At 37.5% G+C, this 24,055-nt stretch overlaps 1 protein-coding gene across 2 annotated transcripts in view; it reads left to right on the top strand.

Moving 5' to 3' along the window:
- The first annotated feature begins 983 nt into the window (after nucleotides 1-983).
- LOC148945366 (protein AAR2 homolog) overlaps nucleotides 984-24,055 on the top strand; it is a 95,393-nt gene continuing 72,321 nt past the window's right edge. Inside the window, exons 1-4 of one of the 2 annotated variants that reach the window (XM_089099404.1) lie at nucleotides 984-1,045; nucleotides 15,159-15,330; nucleotides 16,407-16,519; nucleotides 22,799-23,055. In XM_089099404.1, coding sequence (XP_088955530.1) covers nucleotides 15,164-15,330; nucleotides 16,407-16,519; nucleotides 22,799-23,055 — 537 coding nt within the window. In that variant the 5' untranslated portion in view covers nucleotides 984-1,045; nucleotides 15,159-15,163. Of the gene's footprint in view, nucleotides 1,046-7,068; nucleotides 7,160-15,158; nucleotides 15,331-16,406; nucleotides 16,520-22,798; nucleotides 23,056-24,055 lie in introns of those variants that run through there. The other variant, XM_089099405.1, reaches the window with a different exon arrangement.

Raw genomic sequence — 24,055 nt, 5'->3', positions numbered from 1 at the left:
ACCAAGTATTCAACTTGGCCAATATAAATCCTGTTAGCAATAAGTTTAGAAGCCCAAAAAAGATACATTGGAATTTCTTTAGAATAATTTTTAAACACCTGACTCTTTCCTGTTTTCAATCTTCCCCTTGGCCTCCACCTTTTGACTATTGGAAAAAATTAGTTTATAAGCTTATATAGAATGGTACTATCCAATCTCCTTATAATTAAAAACATTTTAGTCATCTAGTTGGAAAATTTAACCCATCTGTATAGTAAAAATCTAAATTTGCCAACTAGTTGACTAATAACTTCTCCCCAGCAAAACTTTCATTTTCCAACTAGTTGACTGATAACTTCTCCCCAGCAACACTTAAATTTGCCAACTAGTTGACAATAAATGTTGCCCCAGCAAAACTTTCCTTTTCCACCTAGTTGACTAATAGCTTCTCCCCAGCAAAACTTTCATTTTCCAACTAGTTGACTAATAACTTCTCCCCAGCAAAACTTAAATTTTCCAACTAGTTGACATTAAATGTTGCCCCAGCAAAACTTTCCTTTTCCAACTAGTTGACTAATAACTTCTCATAACGTTTTTAATTATAAGGAGATTGGATAGTACCATTCTATATAAGCTTATAAACTAATTTTTTCCAATAGTCAAAGAGTGGATATCCGCCTCCACAGAGCTATCCTAAAACTACAAAGCGCAATTAAAACTAACAGAAAAGAAAAGATCTATATACTCCCACAGTTAAGTTTATCGAAGATAGGTAAGCTAAATTCTTTCGAATGCAAATATAAGTTTTGTATTTTGTAAAAAAAAAAAAAAAAAAACTAGAACATACTACATGGGGTTTAAACAGTAGCAAACCTGCTTGCCAGTTTTTGGAAAAATCTTTAAATGACTTGAAGAAAATCTATGGCTGTCTTTTGCCGTTGTTTTCGGCATGTCCGTATCTGCAAATTAATTTCGTTTATTTTCGCAACGCTGCTGACTATAAGCAAGATTTTCATAAAAACAACATGTGCATGTTTTTGTCAATTGAGCAACATCATACAATCTGGTGAATATCCAATAGTAGCTTAAACATTCCTAGTGAATCTACCCTTTTAAGAATAAAATGAAAGATAAATCTTGATTTAAGATTGTTCTTTGAACTGAAAATGGCAATCACAAACGAATAGACCTAGCCTAATATGCCATTCAACAGTAGGCCTATTTCTAAATATAATAGCCTACATGCAATTGTGGCATATGGGTAAACATTCCCACTACCCTCTTAATACTCAGAAATAGCCTGAGGATATCCTTAACTCTTATGCAAAAAGGTTGCTTTTTTTTCAAATCAGCAATAGGCATATGAACCAACAGTTGATGAGGAAAAAGTATCCTAAGTAATAGAGGGATGTTGCTGGGATGCAGTTGCCATTGTTATGCCTATTATGTTGTAAAAAATATTAGGCCTATTTGACATGAAGCTAGGCTCTTCTTTTGTTGTAAGGCCCATAACATTCTGTTCAGAAATGAAATTTACACCAAGATTAGCTACCTTGTTATTTTTTTTTATTTTTTTCTAAGAAAGTTATTTAATTATACAAAAAAAGAAAAAAACGGTTGTAAAAGCCTAGGGTTCCAGCAGAACATGAGGAAAAATGTTAAGAAAACAATTTTTATACTTCATAATAGGCTATACAGAATAATCCTAGTTAACATATTTTGCAAGGGGAGAACCTTTATCTTCACTATTTTCTTTGTATTTCCTGTGTTTTCTTACCACATTTTAAATATTTGTCTCTATTCTCTAAGTATTGAAAATCATTTATAAACAAACACCAACTGTCATCTAACTAATCTAACCTAACTGAACCTAATTTACCAGTGTTTGTCTATTAATATTTTTTGTGATAAATTATCAGATGGCACTGATGGTGTTTTATTATATATATAAATCCTTATATACAATCAACAAATCCTTACAGCAGCAACAGGGTTGTGTGAAATTGAATAAAGGACTGTTGGCCAATTCTGTGAGAAAGATTATTTATTTCTACCCATATTTTGCCTTAACTGCTTATATTTGTACCTAGGTGTTATTTTAAGTGGATTCCCTTGGTGTGTCACTTTGTTTACCTGGATTTTGAAGTTAGAATTTTTTTTATTCTAATTCCCAAGGGACCTACCCTTTGTTTCAATTCATTTAAACAGCTGATCGAACAGCTGTGGCTGTTTGTAAATAAAGCCAAGCTTCTTCTTCTTCTGAATTTGAAGTCAGGAACGGAGCACAGTTGCCAAACGATAAATATTAAAAACGCCACAGATTACGTTGGCCTTCCGTTTTCTGCGTACTTTTGGTGATGATTTGCTCTGCGTACTTTTGGTGATAATTTGTGCAGAAGGGAGCAATATCAAACAAACAAGAGGCCGAGTTGGTACCAGCGGGATTTAATCCTTAAACTGCTGGGAATAGGTGATTTGAGTATTGCACTTCCCACATTTTGTCTACCTCAAGAACTTTCAGGGCAAATAGAACTTCAAATTAGAAAATATATTGGCTGTGAAGTGTATTTAGAAAGCATATTGGCATATTATTTGCCAGGACCACAGAATACGAAGGTGTGTAACTTGTAGAAATTACATCCTTTGTGTTGACCTTGGCGTCCTTGAGAGTGGATCAAGTGAAATCTTAGAACAGTTTTTTGGAAAAATAAATAGGACATAGACTATTTTATATACTTGATGATCAGTTTTGACTATTCTTTTCATCGAATCCTGTGCAATTATCGAACTTAAGCTCGCGATAAAAGTGCCTACGTGACCGCCCGCCCACGTGCCTTTTTAAATTTTAACCCGGGCGCCTAGTTTTGATCGCTTGGCGTTGTACTGTGGTTTTGTTCTCATCCGAGTTCTCAGCGAAGAAATAGAAGAAAATGCCGCCGAAAGTGTCAACAAACAAGAGAACCCGGGTAAGCCCAAAGAAAAATGAAGATGAGTGTGGTAGCTGTAGACGCGAACTTGATGAACAGTCCCAAGCTTTGTCTTGCGATGGTTGTGATAAGTGGCTGTGCATAGATTGCGTTGGAATATCAAAATCAGAATACCAACTATTTTGCAAAATGACTGACAGCCTCACCTGTGAGTGGTTCTGTCCTGTGTGTAAGGTTACTGGGAATAGCAGCCTTGGCTCAAATGCTACACAAAAGCTTATCGAAGCTACCGTTTCAAAAGCTGTGACCTCTTCTCTGGATCAGTTTCAGCAAGATCTTAAACAAGAACTGGGGAACATTAACAGCAAAATCTCTAACTTGGAAAGTGAGATCGCAGGCAAGTGCACCCTAGCAGAAGTTGAATCCAAATTAGAAGATATAGTTACTAACAGGCTGAACCGGTGTCAGAGCGATACTACCAAGAACTTTGAAAGTGATGTTAGACGGATCATCCGTGAGGACAGAGAGAGACAGAAAAGGCAGCTCAACATCGTAGTTTACGGAGTTCCTGAATCATGTGAAGAGGCAGCTGATATTCTGATGTTTATTCAGGATCATCTTGCCCAGTCATACAATCTGCCCTCTGTCAAAATCTTGAAGCCGCAGCGGCTCGGGAACAATCCACCGAAACCAGGTGACCGACCTAGACCTGTCCTCTTCCTCACTGATAACTACAAGATAAAAAAGGAGATTGTGACTAAGTCGAGGGAGCTGAAGGGTGCTGTGCAGTTTCACTTTGACCGCACAAAGGCGGAAAGGGAGAAACGAAAACAAATCCAAACTTCAAAAAACGGGGCAGCGACGGAGCACTAAAGTGCCCACTGCCTGCTGAGGATAGCCCATATGTAAATAGTTTCCACAGTTGTAGTAGTGTCGATGATAGTGATTCATTTAAGAGTGGCAATAATAGTTGTGCTTTCCATTCATGCTTGAGCCCTAGCTCATCAGACATTAGTTTCAAGAGTTTGCCAAAAGTGATACATTATAGTAACCCTCCACAGACTAGTCAAAAGAAATTATTGAAGCTTTTTTACACGAACATTGATACAGTGACAAATAAGCTTCCTGAACTAAAACTTACAACTACTGCTGAAGAATACAATGTGTTGTGTATCTGCGAGCTGACCCCCAAGAACTCTACTACCCCACTGGAAGATGATCATATCATGATCCCCGGATATCGCCTGTTCTCGAATCTCTCAACTCACCCCAGAAGAGGCGTTGCTGTTTATGTGAAGTATGTATTACAGGTCAGAGATTTGACTTTGAATCATGATTATTCCCCAAGGGTTGAGAGTGTTTTTGTTAACATTGTTATTGGGGGGAACCCACATCTAATAGGATGCGTTTATAGAAGCCCAAGCAGCCCAGATGCCGCTGCCTCTTATGGGGCTCTTACTCAATTAGCTGATCATGCATCTAAGCATTGTAACCAAGATTTTATTTTAATTGGAGATCTAAATATGCCTGATATTTTGTGGGTGGATGGAGCAGGTTACCATCAAAGTTCAACTGCAACTAACCCGTTTGTGGAATATTTAGGCAACAATAATCTGTACCAATTAATTGATCAGCCAACCCGTTACAAAAACAACCAGATACCATCTCTACTAGACTTGACAATCACTAACAACCCAGGACTGCTAGTGAATACTGATTACCTGCCCCCCATTGGCGCTAGCGATCACCTCTGTATTTCCCATGACTTGCTAATAAGTCAACCACCAAACAACTGCACCAAACGAATGTATACCGACTACAGCAGGATCAGGGAAATACTACAGGCGGTTGCATGGGATCAAGTGACTAACAGTGATGATATAGAGCAAGCCTGGCTAAATTTCAAGAACGCCGTCCTCCATGTTGAGCAGCTTTGTACTTCAACGTCTTTTGTCAAGGCACCTAGAACACTGCCTCACATAGATCGACCCATTAAAAGAGCCATGAACAGGAAGAAAAAGGCACTTTCGAAGTACAAGAAGTGTGTATGCACACGACACTGGGAGCATTATGCCAGAGCCAGGAATAAGTTGAGACATCTAACTAGGTATTTTATGGCAGAATATGAGGAGAAGATAGCCTTTAGTATAAAGGAAAACCCTAAACGATTTTGGAGGTATGTGTCCAAGAAAGATAAGAACAGGCGATCAATACCATTCTTATTCAACGCTGAAGGGAAAAAGTTGGAAGACCCAGAAGCTATAGCAAATTTGCTTAACACTACCTTCGCTTCGAACTTCTCCTCAGACTCATCAGCTGAACCCTCATGTCCTGACCCCAGACATATCGAACATCTTATGCCGAAACTCATCATCACGACTGAAGAGGTTAAGAAAAGACTATCAAAGCTGGACCCTAACAAAGCCAAAGGACCAGACGGCATCCATCCCAGGCTGCTCAAAGAAATTTCTGATATAGTCACCGAACCGCTCTGCTCCTTGTATAATCTGTCTTTGAAGACAAAGAAACTACCACCTGATTGGCGTACAGCAACAATAACTCCAATATTTAAGAAAGGTTCCAGAAGCCAGCCAGAGAACTACCGGCCCATAAGCCTTACCTCAGTCGTTGCTAAGCTGATTGAAGGAATTGTCAATGATGCCGTTATAGCTCACATGACAAGGAATGGTCTCCTTTACAGCGTCCAACATGGCTTTAGAAAAGGAATGTCCATTGAAACGAACCTGATCCAAGCTTATGAATCAATCACTGAGGTTATCGAATCGGGATCCCCTGTAGACGTGTTCCTACTGGACCAGGCAAAAGCCTTCGATAAAATGTCCCACCGGTACCTGATGATTAAACTGTCAGCATATCACATTGATGTAGACGTAGCCCAGTGGATCCATAGCTTTCTGTCTGATAGAATCCAGATTGCTGCAGTCTACGACCACAACGGAAACCTCGTGTACTCGGCACCAGTAAATGTCAGAAGTGGTGTGCCACAGGGAACTAAGTTGGGCCCGACTTTATTCAACCTCTACATTAATGATGCTCCTGAGGTTGTCCAGAATCTGCTGGAACTATATGCAGACGATTCCAAACTCTTTGGACCTGCCGCTTCTGACGAAGACTGCAATGCCCTGCAACAAGACTTAACAAACCTCTGCCAATGGGCCTCAACTTGGACACTAGAGTTTAACCCAAGCAAATGTAAAGTTTTACATCTTGGACTGAACAACCCTTGCCATAGCTACCATATGTTGGACTCTACTGGTGCTATAACACCCATCCAAAGCGCAGAGGAAGAACGTGATCTCAGGGTAATCATAGATAATAAGCTGAAGTTCCATAGTCACTGCCGAACTCAAGCCGCAAAGGCAAACAAGATCCTAGGCCTAATCAAGCGATCAGTGACTAGTCGCCACCCCAGGGTCATTAAGAAGCTTTACACAGCCCTTGTCCGCCCCCATCTTGAGTTTGGGATGGCAGTTGCAAACCCCCACTTCAAATGCGATGCAGAGTTGCTTGAAAAAGTCCAGAGAAGAGCTACTAGGCTCCCATTTGCCAACCAACAAATCCCATATGAGCAACGCCTAGAAAAGCTTGATTTGCAAACTCTGACCTACCGTAGAAAAAGGGGGGACGTAATTTTGGCATATAAGTTGATGAACAGCAGTGTTATCAAGCCCATTCTCGAACAGGACCAGTCTAGCAGAGCGCGAGGTAACCCCATAAAACTCCGCCAAAGATTCAGCAGAAAGCGTGAGAAATACAACTTCTTCACCAATCGCGTTGTTCCGTTGTGGAATTCACTGAGCGATTCAACTGTTTCCGCAGCTTCAGTTAACAGCTTCAAGACTGGCGTTGACCATGACTGGAGGAACAAGCCATGGAGGACGCAGTGGGATGAGCCTGCATCCACCACTAGGTTCTATTAGTGTGTGATATTCAACTGTCCTGTATACGTGTAGGATGTGATGATCCACTATTGAATTGTGCAACGAACTCCTGTCAATATTACCTGGCGACATCTACAGGTTCCTGCAACCTTAGTCGCTAGAAGATGCGATTTAAGGTAATTTAAGGTAATTTATATATATAGATTATTTGAAAATAGAAAAATGCAGTTGCATCCATGTTTATTTCTCTTTTGTTAAAAAAAATTGTACAATGGTGAAAGAAGTAAAGATAAAGGTACTCCCCCTGCAAAATGTGTTACTGGTAACTTGGATTATTCTGCATATTATGAAGTAAGAATTGTTTTCTTAACATGTTTCCTTGTGTACTGCTAGAACCCTAGGCTTATACCAAATTGGTATGTAGCCCTAACCAATAGGCATATTCTTTCATGAGAGGGAAGTTGATACCCAATTGTCTTATAAAACCTAGTTTTTATTTAGTAAAAAAATCTTGAACCAAGATTAATCAATGATCTTCTACAAGTAATCCAGATATTAAGCCACATTTTTGCATGTTGTTTTGCCATTTAAGGTTTTTTAGACTCATGTCATGTTGGTTTCTTTTTTCTAGTTTTGATTTGTTTTGTATAAGGGCTATCCTGACAGTAGATTAAATTTTGGGATTAAAAATTACAAGGTATAAAAATCATACAGTTGAAAGCCACACTTAAACTACTTTTCAACATAGGCACTACTTAAATTTAGGCACTTTTTGTAGTGATAAATAACTTATCAATTTCTGTTAGACAGGGTCCAAAAATTTTGGAAAATTTACAATCAGCACAGATTGTAAAAATTACCTTAATTTGCACTTCAAAGCAAAATAAGGTCCAATGTTGGATCTGTTCAGCTCTGTTGTCAAAAAGGCAGTTAAAGAACAATTTACACAAAAATATAAAAGAAACAGGGTTGTGACTATTATTACAGCCTAGTTACACGCCTTCCACCTAAGAGTGTGCTAGGATAGATGCAATTTAAGCCCACTATGTAACAGTGACCAGAGACAGTTATGATCAAGGGCACCATTCTTCTGTAGTTTAGAGTAGACACTGCCACACAATGTCAATTTCTGATACAATATGCAAATTGGTTGGGTCTGATACGCAGCATTAGCATCTTAGCACAGCTATGTTGTATGTACGCATATATCAATCACTATTTACAAGACACCAATAATGGACAGCTCCAGTTGTATCTTGAAGGTTTGGCTTCCCATTATTTGTCAAGTGTCCTTTTAAAAACTTCAGCTGATGTTGAAGACACTGTCTCCTTGCTTAAACAGTTCTAATCATTAATGACCCTTTGGCTAAAGAAATATTGCCGGATTCCACTTTTAACTCAGTGCTTATGAAGCTTCTTAGAATTACCTTGTGTTTGTCTTTTGTTGGGTAACTGGTTAAAGAATTTATTTTGAGGTTGGTTGACAAATTTATATGTGAGTAGCATTTCACTCTGCTTGTGTTGGAAGGTCAAAGATGGGAGTTTTAAGTTAGATAGCCTTTACTGTATGGTTTCTCACCAAGTCCAGAGATGTACTTGGTGAAATGATTGACTAAGCAAATCACAAGTAACTACTATTGTTCATTTTTTTTTTCAAGGTGGTAAGGCTAGTGACTCTGAAGTATGAAGCATATAGAATATTGCTTGTTTTGTAAATGACCATGAGCAAATGCATCTGGATAGACTCAGTTTTGTGCCAAGTTCACTGGAAACATGGATGCCAGACAGGCATATGCCAATAATGACCTGACAGAGGATAACTGTTCCCTTGATCATTTCAGTTTAATAAGCTGTTAAAGCAACAAGAGCAATGCATTTGTTTGACAATATTCAAGACTTATATCCTGCTGAAGATTATTGAAAATTGTAACACAAAGAAGTTAACTTGTTTCACTAACATTGGTAGGATAGGGTGTAAAAAGGTAGTAGATTTCAGCAAGCTTGTGGTCAGAATATTTGCTATTTGCTTTAGGAGTGTTTATTCTCAAGTGTAGATTCATAGATTTGTCCAAAATATTACCTTGAATTACCTAAATTGTAGCTTGAAGCAAATCCAAGGATTTGCCATCCTTGTAATGCTCTGTTATGACTTCTGTAGGTTGTTTGATGTGGTTGCTTGCTACATTTGGTTTGAGGACTCAACAGCCTCCCAGTTATACAGGTACTCTTTCTGTATCTATTATATGTCAAGATTTTGCTTGAATGCACCTGCTGAATCAGCAGCCACTGTATCTCTAGAGAGTTGATTCCACAAGTTTGTTACTCACTGGCTGAAGAAATGGCTTTTTTCTCAGATTAATGAGTATTTCTTGAAGATTTTCTTGGAATGCCCTCTAGTCACAGAACGTTCTGGGGGGGGCAAGGAGACCAGGAAGAACATTTTTGGAAACAATTTTGTGGGCCACAATCATGTTGCCACATTTCCTCCAGTATACAAGAGTAGGAAGCTTCAAGTGACATAATGCACTTTGTATGGCATTTGTTTGAGGCCTTCAACCATTTTGTTTGCTCTTTGTTGTATTCTTTCTAGTATTTCTTTGTTGTTCTTGAAATAGGGTGATGCCAAGGACATTCCAACCTCTTGGCATGGGCAAACTAGTACCTTGTAGAGCATCATAAACAAACTTGGGCATCTGCTAGAGATAGTTCTTTTGATCATTTCAAGAGATTGGTGGGCAGCCAACAATACAGATTTTGCATTGGTGCTGAACTTAAGTTGACAATCAACAATGACTCCAAAATCTCTTTCTTCAGAGACTGCAAAAAGGGGGTTACCTTGAAGAGGGTATTGTTGATGTGTATTATGATTGCCAAAGTGGATTACATGGCATTTGTCAATATTGAAAAAGAGGAGCCATGTATCAGCCCATGTCCCAAGAATATTAAGGTCCCTTTGGATAGATTGCAGATTAGAGGGTGTGGCTGCTTTACTAACAAGTTTTGAATTGTCAGCATAAAGAGTGAGGAGGTTTGAGAGAAGATTGGGTGCATCATTTATATATAATTTGAAGAGACTCAGCCCAAGAATGGTAGCCTAGGGAACATGCTTCCAACAGAGAACCCTGCAAGGTCATCTTTAGGAACAAGTGAAGAAGTAATAACGTGTAGTGGCAATGTTGGGTTTGAAGTACTGTAACAGAATAGCCTCCATGCATAGCCTCCATGAGGCAGAATAGCCTCTGATCAGTGCATCACAACTCATAGCTTAATGAGCATTTCTTGAAGATTTTCTTGGAATGCCCTCTAGTCACAGAAAGTTCTGGGGGGGGGGGCAAGGAGACCAGGAAGAACATTTTTGGAAACAATTTTGTGGGCCACAATCATGTTGCCACATTTCCTCCAGTATACAAGAGTAGGAAGCTTCAAGTGACATAATGCACTTTGTATGGCATTTGTTTGAGGCCTTCAACCATTTTGTTTGCTCTTTGTTGTATTCTTTCTAGTATTTCTTTGTTGTTCTTGAAATAGGGTGATGCCAAGGACATTCCAACCTCTTGGCATGGGCAAACTAGTACCTTGTAGAGCATCATAAACAAACTTGGGCATCTGCTAGAGATAGTTCTTTTGATCATTCCAAGAGATTAGAGGGGAGACGACACTACAGATTTGCATGGGTGCTGAACTTAAGTTGAAAATCAACAATGACTCCAAGATCTCTTTCTTCAGAGACTGCAAAAAGGGGGTTACCTTGGAGAGGGTACTGCTGATGTGCGCTGTGATTACCAAAGGAGATTACAAGGCATTTGTCAATATTGAACAAGAGGAGCCATGTATCAGCCCATGTCCCAAGAATATTAAGGTCCCTTTGGATAGATTGCAGATCAGAGGGTGTGGCTGCTTTACTAACAAGTTTTGAATTGTCAGCATAAAGAGTGAGGAGGTTTGAGAGAAGATTGGGTGCATCATTTATATATAATTTGAAGAGACTCAGCCCAAGAATGGTAGCCTAGGGAACACTGCTTAAAACAGTTGGAGACAAGGAGAAATAGGGGAACCTTGAGGGTCATGAAGTCTTACAACTTGTGGTGTTTCAAAAAGAAAACTCTATATCCACTGGACAATAACATCATCAACAGCAGCTGGTTTAAGTTTGGTGATAAGGAATCCATGATAAACCCTGTCAGATGCTTTTGAGAGGTCCAGAAGCACCATGTCACCAGGTAAATCATTATCCAACAATGATTTAGCATACTAGTGTGTCTGTTTTAGATTAGTATCAATGGATCCTAAAGATCTGAAGCTATGTTGAGTGGAAGTGAGACTGTTGTTAATTTTCAAGTGATGCTGATATTATGGTAATTTTCTACATGATTTTTGGGGCCTTTTTTGTTGAATGCTGTGATATAGGATGTTTTCCAATTGATGGTAGTTCTCTGTTTTGTAGGGACAGCTGGAAGAGTATACACAAGGGAGAACTGAGAACATTTCAGCATTCCTTGAGAAACCTTTGTGTATCCCATCTGATCCTTTGGATTTGTTAACATCAAGTTTATCCATGCTAATTAAGACCATATCTTCAGTAATTGATAATTTTCCAACAGAGAACTGCAAGGTCAGGAAGCAGGAAGCTTCAAGTGACATAATGCACTTTGTATGGCATTTGTTTGAGGCCTTCAACCATTTTGTTTGCTCTTTGTTGTATTCTTTCTAGTATTTCTTTGTTGTTCTTGAAATAGGGTGATGCCAAGGACTTTCCAACCTCTTGGCATGGGCAAACTAGTACCTTGTAGAGCATCATAAACAAACTTGGGCATCTGCTAGAGATAGTTCTTTTGATCATTTCAAGAGATTGGAGGGCAGACAACAATACAGATTTTGCATAGGTGCTGAACTTTAGTTGACAATCAACAATGACTCCAAGATCTCTTTCTTCAGAGACTGCAAAAAGGGGGTTACCTTGGAGATGGTACTGCTGATGTGTGTTATGTTTGTCAAAGTGGATTACATGGCATTTGTCAATATTGAACAAGAGGAGCCATGTATCAGCCCATGTCCCAAGAATATTAAGGTCCCTTTGGATAGATTGCAGATTAGAGGGTGTGGCTGCTTTACTAACAAGTTTTGAATTGTCAGCATAAAGAGTGAGGAGGTTTGAGAGAAGATTAGGTGCATCATTTATATTTAATTTGAAGAGACTCAGCCCAAGAATGGTAGCCTAGGGAACACTGCTTAAAACAGTTGTAGACAAGGAGAAATAGGGGAACCTTGAGGGTCATGAAGTCTTACAACTTGTGGTGTTTCAAAAAGAAAACTCTATATCCACTGGACAATAACATCATCAACAGCAGCTGGTTTAAGTTTGGTGATAAGGAATCCATGATTAACCCTGTCAGATGCTTTTGAGAGGTCCAGGAGCACCATGTCACCAGGTAAATCATTATCCAACAATGATTTAGCATGCTAGTGTGTCTGTTTTAGATTAGTATCATTGGATCCTAAAGATCTGAAGCTATGTTGAGTGGAAGTGAGAATGTTGTTAAGTTCCAAGTGATGCTGATATTATGGTAATTTTCTACATGATCTTTGGGGCCTTTTTTTGTTGAATGCTGTGATATAGGATGTTTTCCAATTGATGGTAGTTCTCTGTTTTGTAGGGACAGCTGGAAGAGTATACACAAGGGAGAACTGAGAACATTTCAGCATTCCTTGAGAAACCTTTGTGTATCCCATCTGATCCTTTGGATTTGTTTACATCAAGTTTATCAAGGCTAGTTAAGACCATTTCTTCAGTAATTGACACTTTAGGCATTGGATTACACATTAAATATGATGGTGCTGGAGGAGTAGTTGGACAAGACGGGATGGTGAAGGCAGATGCAAACAGGATATTCAATACATTAGCCTTATCTACTGGCAATGAGTGGGTTATCCCAGCATGTTTGAGGTCAGGAATGGTGCGACGGTTTAGATTTTTAGCAGAAACATGTCTCCAGAAAAATTTGGGGTTTGTCTGGATCGTTCTTGAATATGGGTTAGGATTTCAAGGGAATTGCTTTTAATATTTTTATGACATAATTTGAGGGTTCACATCTTTGACAGGGCTCATTGTCAATTTCATTAACTATTAGTAGGAATAAAAGGGTTTACAATAAAGTTCCTTAAAGAATCCATAGTAAACAGACAAGGCAATATGCAGTAGAAGTACAGGCTTAAATTATCTAGCTTAAATTGTATAGCTTAAATTGCCAAATTGTGGGATATCAGTGTTTAGAAAGATTTTGACTATAAACCAGTCACACAGACAGCTTTTGTATTAAAAAGAACTGGAATAAGTACAATGGACTAAATATTATTAGAATTTAGAATAACACATTTTTTTTGGCATACTTTAAAACTATGTTCTCAACAACTGGAGAATTTACTCAATCTTGTCATTTGATCTAATTTTTTTATAGAAGTTCAGCAATTTTGTCTAAAAGAGCTTTAATTGAACCAATTGAGATGTTCCAGGTGCAAATGCTTGATTTTCTAAGCTTTTGGATTTTATATATAACATCAGAGGGGGAAGCAGGTATTGTGGGGGATAGTTAGACCAGGGCTAGTGAAAGGGAATAGGCTTTTTACAATTGAAGCAAGATACAAGTTTGTATAATTGACAGTCTTGTTAGGGGGTTCATAGCAATGAAAATCAATTTCAGAAGTCTTTTTTTCATATCGTTCTCTAATTTTTCTGTACTATTGGTTATGTACATTAGAATACAAATTATCTAATTTGATTTTTAAACTCCAAGTGTGGGTATGATAAAAATGGGTTTGTGCTAACCTGATAATCTGGTTCATATTATATCAGAAGTGTTGTCTAACAGGAACATTCCAGCACTTATCTATGTCAAAAAATAAACTAAGAGATTCAAGATGGCATCACCAGGGTGCATCACCTCTTCTGCAATGGTAGACAGCTATTGAAATCAAGCCTCCCAAAGTCTGTATTTGTATGTTTGAGCATCCCTTATCCAGCTAAGCTTAACTTTCCTGGATATAACTTGTAAAAGATTATAACTAATACTTTTCTTTCCACATGCTAGCTGAAACGCTTGAATTAGGCACATGACAAAAATGATCACATGTAGTCTAATGCATACATGGTATATTTATATGTCCCTGAGGGGTTGCTACTTTTCAGTATTACTGTCTTTTTGTGCTCTCCCTTTAATTTCATATGTTTTTTTTTCATTTTTGATATGATTGACTTGTTTTGCTATATATGGTATCACTTATGCTTGCTTATCCTGCATTTTATTGGGTTAGCAACTTATGTGACAACTATTTCAGACCATATCAAGTAAAAATTCTCCTAGCCTCTGAGGTCATTTATGTCTTGTGAAACGCCTGGGAAAAGTAATTGGGCTTGTCAGACAAGTAATCTTGGTATGCTTGAATGCACTCAATATATTATATACTTAATCAATCCTTTTAGAAAATAATTATAGCTACAGGGGTATCTTAAAAACACAACTACAAGTATACAGTCTCTCTTGCCCTGGATAGGGATAGATAAAACCTGATATGTTGACGTATGCTAATTAAAACCCCCAAATGCATGTTGTTCATACTAAAGCAGCATATTTTACTGTGACTATCGACTTAATTATTTAAAACCAGCCCGCAATTGAGTTCTGTTAAGAATACTTATATTAGCAAATATTTTTCCTTGTTAAAATAGCTCCACACTGTAAGGGGACACAGGATACTTTTTGAACCAAACTTCATATCATTGATTTCAAGTGTCAGTGGGAGGAGAGTTATTATATATATTTTTTAAATTCACCTGGGAGATATTTTTAAGCATTAAGATGCAATAAATTTTGGTTATGACAGCCTAAAACCACCCTTCATGACATCAGTCACATACAATTTTGAATTCTCGCATCCCTCAATTTTAAGCTCTACAGACATTTTAAGAAAATTTGTTGAGTATCAAATCCAAATATCAGTTTAATTGTTGTTAACTGGACTCCCAAGGGACTGGTCATCCAATCTGTCCTTCCTTGAATCATGCCCACTGTCAGCACCCCTGACCATAAGTCTCCATTGTAAGTAAGGGCTTGTAAACCAGAGTCAAACCTATAAAGCAATTTGGGGGATTAGCTCTTTTTATTGTAAGCTTGAAAGAGCTCCACAGATAGTTAAATTTATGGTAGGCAAGAACTTGATGAAGTTACTGCAACTGTATATATTAAGATGTTTGTTCATTGCCATTATTTTATCTGAAATATTTAATTTTAGTTTTATGAAGTTAGATTCCTGTTTTGTTGCAATATCAACTGTTATATTTCCTTTCTTTTTACAGTTAATATGGATCAGGAAACAGCTAAGGTGCTTTTTAAAGAAGGATGTGTCTTTTTTTTAATGGAGTACCCTATAGGATCTGAAATTGGGATTGACCTACAGTCATGGAATGTTGGTGAAAAGTTTAGAGGAATAAAAATGATTCCACCTGGAATGCATTTTGTATACTACAGGTTGTTACTTTTTTTTTCTAGTCCAGTTGAAAAAAATGAAGCTTAATGCTGAATTCAAGCTGATCCATTAATATTGACCAAATAAAATATGTGCGTGTGTACACTCAAAATCAACCTAATTTAATCAAGCTAGAAACCTGAAGATTTATGCAGATTAATTTTGGAACCATTAACTTGGAAATTGACATCATGACTACAAGCTTGAAAGGGCCAAAGGCCCAAGTAAGTGAAGTGAGGTCCTCACAGCATCCTCACATTAATTATTTGTTGTTTCCTAAAAAAACAGTACTTTTCATCCTCTCTTGTGAAGTAAACACTTTAATAGCAAAATTCTTGCTTTGTTACATTCAGAATATTTTAATTATTTAGTTTTTATAGTTGATTCCAGTTAACGGCACTGTAGTCCCTTTCCCTTATTACTGGGGTAAACCATAAACCTTACACCCAAGTTTAGTCTTTTTTTTCAGATTTGGCATTATGAACCAGCAGTCTATGTGAAAGAAATAAAAAAAAATAATGGAAATGAACAAAACCAGTAAACTTTTCTATATTACCTAGGATCATATCCAGGCATTTAGGGGGGGGGGGTTGAAAGGGGGCTGGAATGTAGTTAAATTGGAATCAGTGTTGAAAACTGTATTAATATAAATTTTATGAATGTATTCAAGTTAGATACTTTTTATCATACAATTTAATTCAAATGAAGGTATCAACAGCACTGTTATCAAAATAAGTAAAAAAAACAAAACGAATAAAACAAAAAACCAGCAAACTTAGGGTTTGGCATATGGCTGTTTCAAGAAATTGAAGGGGGAGAGGGCTGGGATGCAATTATACTGAAAGCAACTATATAAACTATCAAACTTGGTGTAAAATTAAACTTCTAAGTTAGCCAGAACAGGCCAACAGCAGTTCAGTTAACCTCTTCTTCTGAACTAAACACTATGAAAACGAAGCATTGTATGTCACCATAAAACCAATTTCAGCCATACCAGAAAGTGAAAGGAACTCAGAGTTTATGTCTGGAATTCAGTTGTTTTTGAGAAAGAATTATATACTTTATATTTCATTTTTAGTGTTTCAAATAGAACTGGTCAGATAGCACCACGAACTGGTTTTTTTGTTGAAGTCAATCCAAAAGAAGTTATTGGTATGAAATGGAATGCTGTGAGTGAAGATTTTGAATATAGTAAGTCAGTTTCTTTTTCCTGAAAGATTTTTTAGTTGATAGTTTTATTGTTCAAAATTTCTTTATAGTTCTTCAGTTCCATTGCTGTTTATCTGTAATTCAAGATTGCAACTGGATGAAGTACCAAAATTTTAACTGGTAATTTTTATTCACAGTTTTCCAGAAGTCTTACCTTAAATTTTGGACACTTTAGATTTGAATATCAATTATATCTTCTGTGAAAATAGTCGCTATAGTCTATTTAACTATGATTTTTATTTTCCTGGGTAATTCACTTTCAGATTGTTTGTACTTTATTTTCCAGAGTAATTCAGGACAAAATGGAAAGCAGATCGTGTCCACAGGAGTCGCAGGCAAGTGGGCGACTGAGATTGTCCATATTATATGAATTTTGCCTACTGGGAATAGCAGCGGGGGTGACCAAGATTTTTGGGTTGAAACACTGAGTTTGTTCTATTGGGACAGTCCGGCAGAATCGCAGCATGGCAACCAAGATTTTTAAGTTGACCCATGACTGACAATCACCACTGGACTTGTAGGGAAGCAGGCGACTGAGATTTTTTCAACCACTCTTGAATTTTTTTTCAAACACTGAGTAAACCCACTTCAAAAAAGATCAGTTTGTAAAAACGGCCATGGAGCAACACGTAGAGCTTGCTATGCAATGGTATTTTTTTCTGTTTTCGAGTTCGTCGAAAATTGTTATGTTTTATTATGTTTTGTTAAATACAAAAGCACTAGATATAGCAATTTTCTTTCTAATAAGGACTTAAACATCTATATATAATGTGCAAGAACACTTCTGGCGACTAAAAAAAAGAAGCAAGAATAAAAAATGGAGACACATCACTGCTCCCCATGTAAAAAAGTGATTTTCCTTGTTGCACAAGGTTGGTGACTGTGTTTCTCCTAATGGTGGTTTTTGACTATGGCTATTTCGGATGGTGCGGTTTTCATTTCTATCTGACTACAATTTTGTGGGATTTCAGGTTATCTTTCAGAATTTACACAAATTTGTTTTCGTAATTAACTTTTACCATTAGGATCGACACAATAGATACCATACCTGAATCAGCTTCAAACGGTGATTCTTCCTCACTTGACAGTTTTTCTTAAACGCGTTTTTAAATTTTCGGTTATGTTGGACTAGGGTTCATTCTTTACTAGGTTCCATGATCAGCATTTCTCATATGATGTAGTAATAAAAAGATATAAGAATGGTTTGTATGATGTAAAAAAGGGCAAAAAAGTTGTAACCAATTTTTTTCCCGGGTTCCAGCAGTAGCTAGCAACTTAGTAAGTGACGATCACGTCCAATACTAAAAAATATAATAGCCCATAACTCCTTAAAATAGTGTCAGATCAAAACAAGAAGAACACTATCAGAACTGCCTTGTTCAAAACCTCATGTATAATAATAATAATAATAATAATTTATTATAAGCCAAAAAAAAACAGGCCATACAGAACAGTATTCTTAATCACACTCCACAAGAAAAATAACATAAATATCAAATTTCACTCATTGATGTCTGCGCTTCATTTACATAATTACATAACTCCCTGATTGATCTTTTTACAGTCGTGTTAAGGATCCCCCGGCACACCAAGTTAACACCCACAAAATAAATTTACCATAATATAGAAAGTTGCTGGCACTCGGTGAGAATATGGGCGACATCCTCAATACCTTGGTTACATCTGGGGCAAGAGTAATCCGCATTTGCATCTGGGGCCACCCTATTTCTTTCAAATACTCTTTTTCTATTCTTTAGTGGCAGGCAATTCGCTCGGATCCGAAACCAAGTCCTCAATGTTTCCCCCGGTAATCCTAGTTTAAAATAATATTCGAATCCAAATATCTCTTTTACATGGGAATAAAACTTTAATGTTTCAGATGTTTTAACTGCCTCGGTCCACATTTGGACTTCCTGGTCTTTTATTCTTTCTACAATCATAGCAAAAAACGACTCACCCTGATCTGAGGGACCTAGCCCCTCATTCCAAATATATGATAATCCTAATCCATATAAAACATTTTTTATTTGATACGGCCACGATCTTTTACGTTTCGACCGGAGCATCTCCACATAAGCTGCTTTTGCTAACCTATCTTCTGACAGACTTAAAACCTTTAGCCAGTACCGGATCATCTGTGCTAATCTACTCATTCTCAGCGAAAACATACCTAGGTCACCTTTTATAGCCTGATTGTGGGTCGTTACGTGAAGACCAATTAATCTCTTAAAGTGTTGCAGCTGAATTGACTCCAAGTGTGGTGCCGGGTCATGCCCCCAAAGTTCATCTCCGTAATGGATAGTAGGCAAAACTTTAGAATTAAAAACATATTTATGCATTTTTAAATCTTTTATACTTGAAAGCCTTGAATTACGTAAAATGGCCGCTGAAACCGCTTTACCTCTCTTAATCATCTCTTTTACATGCTCTTTCCATCCTCCTTTTGTTGAAAGTGTTACTCGCAAATATTTAAAATTTTCGCTCGCTTTTACTTTTTCGCCTTTATAATAAAACTCTACATTCTGATCATCATTATTCACCCGAGCTCCTCTAAATACCACAATCTCAGTCTTTTTAATATTCAACACTAGTTTCTTTCTACCTAAATATTCTTCTAATATACCCAATAATATTTGGAGCTCCTCTGGTGACTTGCCTATCAACACCGCGTCATCAGCAAAAAGCAACAGAGATAACGTCAGGTTCCCTAGTGACACTGAAGGGGCCCATACCTTTTTAAAATGGTCAACAATATCATTTATATACAACGTGAACAACCTAGGCGAAATACTACTACCCTGTTTTACTCCTTTTCTAATTTCAAACGGTGACGATAATCCCTTCCCTAAAACTTTAACTATACCAAATATGTTTCTAGACATATCAGCTAGTATCCTAACGAAAAGTCTTGGTAAGCCTATCTTTAACAGTTCTAAGCACAGGAAAATCCTATCAATACTGTCAAAGGCCTTTTCTAGATCTAAAAATGCAACATACAACCTATTCTTCCCTTTTGCATATTTCTCTACAAGCGCCTGTAGGACTAAGACCCTATCAATAGCATTATATCCATCCCGAAATCCTGCCTGCTCCTCCTTCAAAATACTATACTTTTCTAACCAATGAGATAATCTAGCATCTAGTATTCTTTCTAATATTTTGCTAAGACTAGGTACTAAAGATATCGGTCGATAATTACTGTGATCCGCTTGGTCTCCCTTCTTGAATAACGGCAAAATCAAGGATGTTTTCCACAGCGATGGCCATTCACCGGAAGCAAGAACTGAGTTGAAGATAGCCAAGAAGATGGGCATAAATAAAAGTTGGAATTGTTTCAAGATCACTGTCGGGATTCCATCGCTACCAGGTGCTGATCCACCTTCCATGGCGCTTATGCATTCTTCGATTTCTTCTTCCGATGCGGATTTTATCATATCATAATCGTGTTCTTTCAGTGGGAAACTGGTCTCATTCTCTGTATTCGATAATTCGTCGCTGAACCAGCAGTCAAACGAATAGTCTTCATGAACCGCGTCATTGTAGTATGTAGGCCATGTTTTCGGGTCAGGTACTTTTGGCTGAGCTATGGAAAAACCTTTTTTTATCATTGTCCAGAAAGACCGCGTATCACTCTTTTCATAAAACTGGATCAGCTCTTCCTTACCTTTTTGAATAGCCAGTCTCTTCTTCTGTTTTAAAAGGCGTTTATACTCCCGGCGAATATTTTTAAACCTTGTTACTAGTCGAAGCCTATTTTCCTCTTTTTCCTCTTCCCTCAAAATCTCCATTTCTTTAATCAATTCTAATTTTTTTTATTCTACACTGCTCATCAAAAAATTCTATATCCTTACAACCTCCTTTATTTCCTAGAACTGGGCCTGCTATTTCATGTAAAATCTCCGTGAACTCTTCTATCAATCTATCATGGTTATTTATCTTCTCTAAATCACTTAATCTTATAGCTACATCATCCTCTGAAAACGCTTCACTTAATTTAACCTTTTCCTCTGTAGACCATTCCCTAGGTATCTGACGTCTAACATTATTATTATAAATACGACTTTCACTTGAAATATCCCTCATTTGGGGAGCACTCCTTGATCTAATTTCTAAAAATACCGGTAGATGGTCCGATCCTACTAGCTTAAGCACATCCACATTAAGGTAATTCGGATCCCAGCGAATATCCACCAAAACATAATCAATTAAACTTGCTTTAGCCCCAGATACGCAGGTAAACTCACCCCGATTATTATCCTTTCCAAATCTTCCATTTCCAATCATCAAACCCGATTCTGTCCAAAGTGTCAGCAGCCTTCTACCCCATTGATTTATTCTTCTTTTTTCGTCCCTGCTAGCTCTGGGAATTCTGTAGACGGCTGGGACTGCTGACGGAATACCTGGAATTAAAACATCATTTAATTCAACTTCATCACTAGTATAAGCATGAAAATCGCCCATTAATATCAATCTATCATTTTCAAAATTAGCTCTTTTTTCATCTAATTCTTTTACCAACAAATTCCACGTATCTTCATTTCGGTACGAGCTATTTTGAGGCGGAATATAAATCGATCCTATTACAATACACAGTCCATCCCAACAATCTAATCTAATCGAAATAAGATTTTCTGATTTACTTTTCAGCTTTGTATAACTTTTGAAAGACTCATCTTTTATCAACACTACAATGCCTCCAAAATAACGATTGTTAGAAGCTAACTCTCGCGATACACTTTCCACATTAAAACTTCTTACTTTTGGAATTTCACTAGGGCAATGCCAGGTTTCAATTAATGCTACAAAGTCAAAATTTGACAAATCACTTTCCACAGAACTTAACTTATTTATTATACCCTGTACATTCCAAGATACAAACTTCAGGGTTTGTGTATGGCCTTGTCGATGCTATTGAGCTCCGTAATCACTCGGGGGGAAAGCTAACCGGTAATAATCGTCGCCCCTAGGCCTATTAATACCCATGTACTGCCAAGGCTGGTTTTTTTGTAGCTGCCTGAACGGGCGTGTGTTTTGTCTGTAAATTGGTGGCTGATTTCCTTCAGTAACCCGGCTTGTCAATGGCTCCTCATTTCTTTGCCGTACATTTCTAGCGGTGCGACTGTAAGTATTATCAACGGGGCTAATCTCGCTACTTTTACGACCTTTCCCTGTTCCTTTTGTTTTCGGCAAGTTGCTGTTTCTTTCAACTATCGTGTTCGTGTCACTTTCATTACCAGAACAGTCCGACTGATCTGAATGGAAATTCTGGACTGCACTCTGGTTATTTTCATTCACATTAGCGGGATTTAAACCTCTGATCTCTGAGTTACTCTCTGCTGCATTAGGGGCCCTAAATGGTTGGCTTACCGTCATTTCTTTTATTTTTTGACATTCACGGTCGTATGTGTACGTTTTACCTTCAATGATAAGCCTATCGCCTTTGAGCCGCGCATTTTGGCCTTTTACTAGGGCTTGGGACAGCACTGGCTTTAAATTTTTTCTAGCCTCGCGTTGATACGTAGTGTAGTCCGGAGCAACCCCTACGCCGTTCTGTTTCAATACAAAATTATTCCTGAGAACCGCATTTCGTATTTCCAAGTCATGCCACTTAACTATTACAGGGCCTGATCTCAGGCGGAAGGTTCGGGAGGCACCAGCTATACGAAACTTATCGTCCCTTGGCTTGAATAATGAGGAGAAATCTATTGGCTTGAAAAAGAAGATAAGTTGCTTGAGCTACGATATTTTGCATATACGACATTTTTTTTCTTTGTCTTCCTGCACAGCTAGCGCAGCACTGGAACATCAAAGAGATCTGTTTAATGGCTCATTTTAAAGGAAATTACTCCATCTAGTGCCTTTTGTAATTGAAAAAAAGTTTTTAAAATAAAATCAATTTTTACGAAAAACTGCAATTTTTTTCAACACTGTAGTAGCAAATGTTCATCGTCTTGCATACGAACATCAAAACAGGATTTTTAACATTGTAAAAAGCATGAAAATATAGTTGTATAAAATTTCCACTTAAAAAATTGTTCATTATTAATGCTTAAAACTAATGGTTAATCTATAGTGCAACACTAAAACTGAAAAAAAATTGAATAATAGGGGCTGATAGGTCTTGGTTTTGGATCACTCATAATGTTTCTTTAGGGCTTTTTAAAGCTCTTGAAATTCTTAAATATTTTTTCCAAAGTTCAGCGTGTAACTAACATTAAATTTATTTTTATATAAAGTTTATTATGTTTTTCGTTTTTTCAGTTACTTCAACTGAGGAAATAGAACCCCTGAAAACAAACCTTGAAAACCTGGATCCATTATTGGGGCCGTATCCGTACGACACTTACAAGCGGTGGATATCCCTTAGTCACCGAGTGTCAAAAACAGTTGTGGAGAAGCTGGAACCTCTTTCAAAGCGAATAACGTCGGTTGCAGACTTGATACCAAGTAAAAAATTTGAGCAAAAACACAAACATCGAAACTTTCAAGGTGAAACTACAGCTCCTGCTCAGACAAATGTAATTTTTTTTTTATTTTAGCTCCTTAAGGGGCGCTGTAAAACACTGTTAGCGAAAAGTACAGCCAAATTACCAAACCAATTACAAAAAATTGAGTATTTATGAAAGACTTGGACCTCATGTCAATGTTTGAGAAAAGCATGGCAAAGAGTTTTAGAAGAAGTCACCAAAATGGGCTGATGAAAAAAAAATTCAATAACAGCGTTTTTAGAACAAATTTTCAACCAAATAGAGCAAATTATACCGGAAGGACTGATGGCATTTTGGTCCCATCTTTAAGAGTGAAGCCATCAAAAGTACTTAATTTCCCTGCTGAATTTTTTGGGAGCACCCAACTATGTAGGATCAGGCCCTCCTGCAGTAGGAATTTCGGAGTAACTTTTATTTCCAGAATTGTTTTGCAATCTGGACTAATCATGTGTCCATATAAGATCTGTTACCAGTTGGTATTGATGATAGTTTCACGGAAAAGCTATTTAGCTATATGTTGAACTTGAGTAAATACAACGTAAATATTAAAGAAATAGCACTGAAAAATAAAGAAAATAACCATGAAAATCGGGGAAATCATGAAATAAAATCATTATATCGAGGGAAAAAACTGAGGCGACTATCTGCTTTATTGAAGTTGAAGATAAGATAGGTTCAAGTTGATCTTGATGTGTTGTCAAGTGTATGCTTGGTTCTCAATGTTCAAGATCTTTTTTATGGGGGGGGGGGTAAAGCCTAACTGTGCCTTCTTTTGAAGTGTTCAATGGCACGTTTTAGGCTTTTAGCCAATTTCGTAAAGTCTGGATCTTTATATTGCTTCCAACAGAGAACCCTGCAAGGTCATCTTTAGGAACAAGTGAAGAAGTAATTACGTGTAGTGGCAATGTTGGGTTTGAAGTACTGTAACAGAATAGCCTCCATGCATAGCCTCCATGAGGCAGAATAGACTCTGATCAGCGCATCACAACTCATAGCTTTAATGATGTATCGACTGAATTTTTGTTTCAAT

Source organism: Artemia sp. Qi Xiang Cuo, chromosome 13 (assembly GCF_049724085.1).
Source record: "Artemia sp. Qi Xiang Cuo chromosome 13, ASM4972408v1, whole genome shotgun sequence".
Classification (NCBI taxonomy): domain Eukaryota; kingdom Metazoa; phylum Arthropoda; class Branchiopoda; order Anostraca; family Artemiidae; genus Artemia; species Artemia sp. Qi Xiang Cuo.
This window is presented reverse-complemented; position numbering and strand designations above follow the sequence as displayed.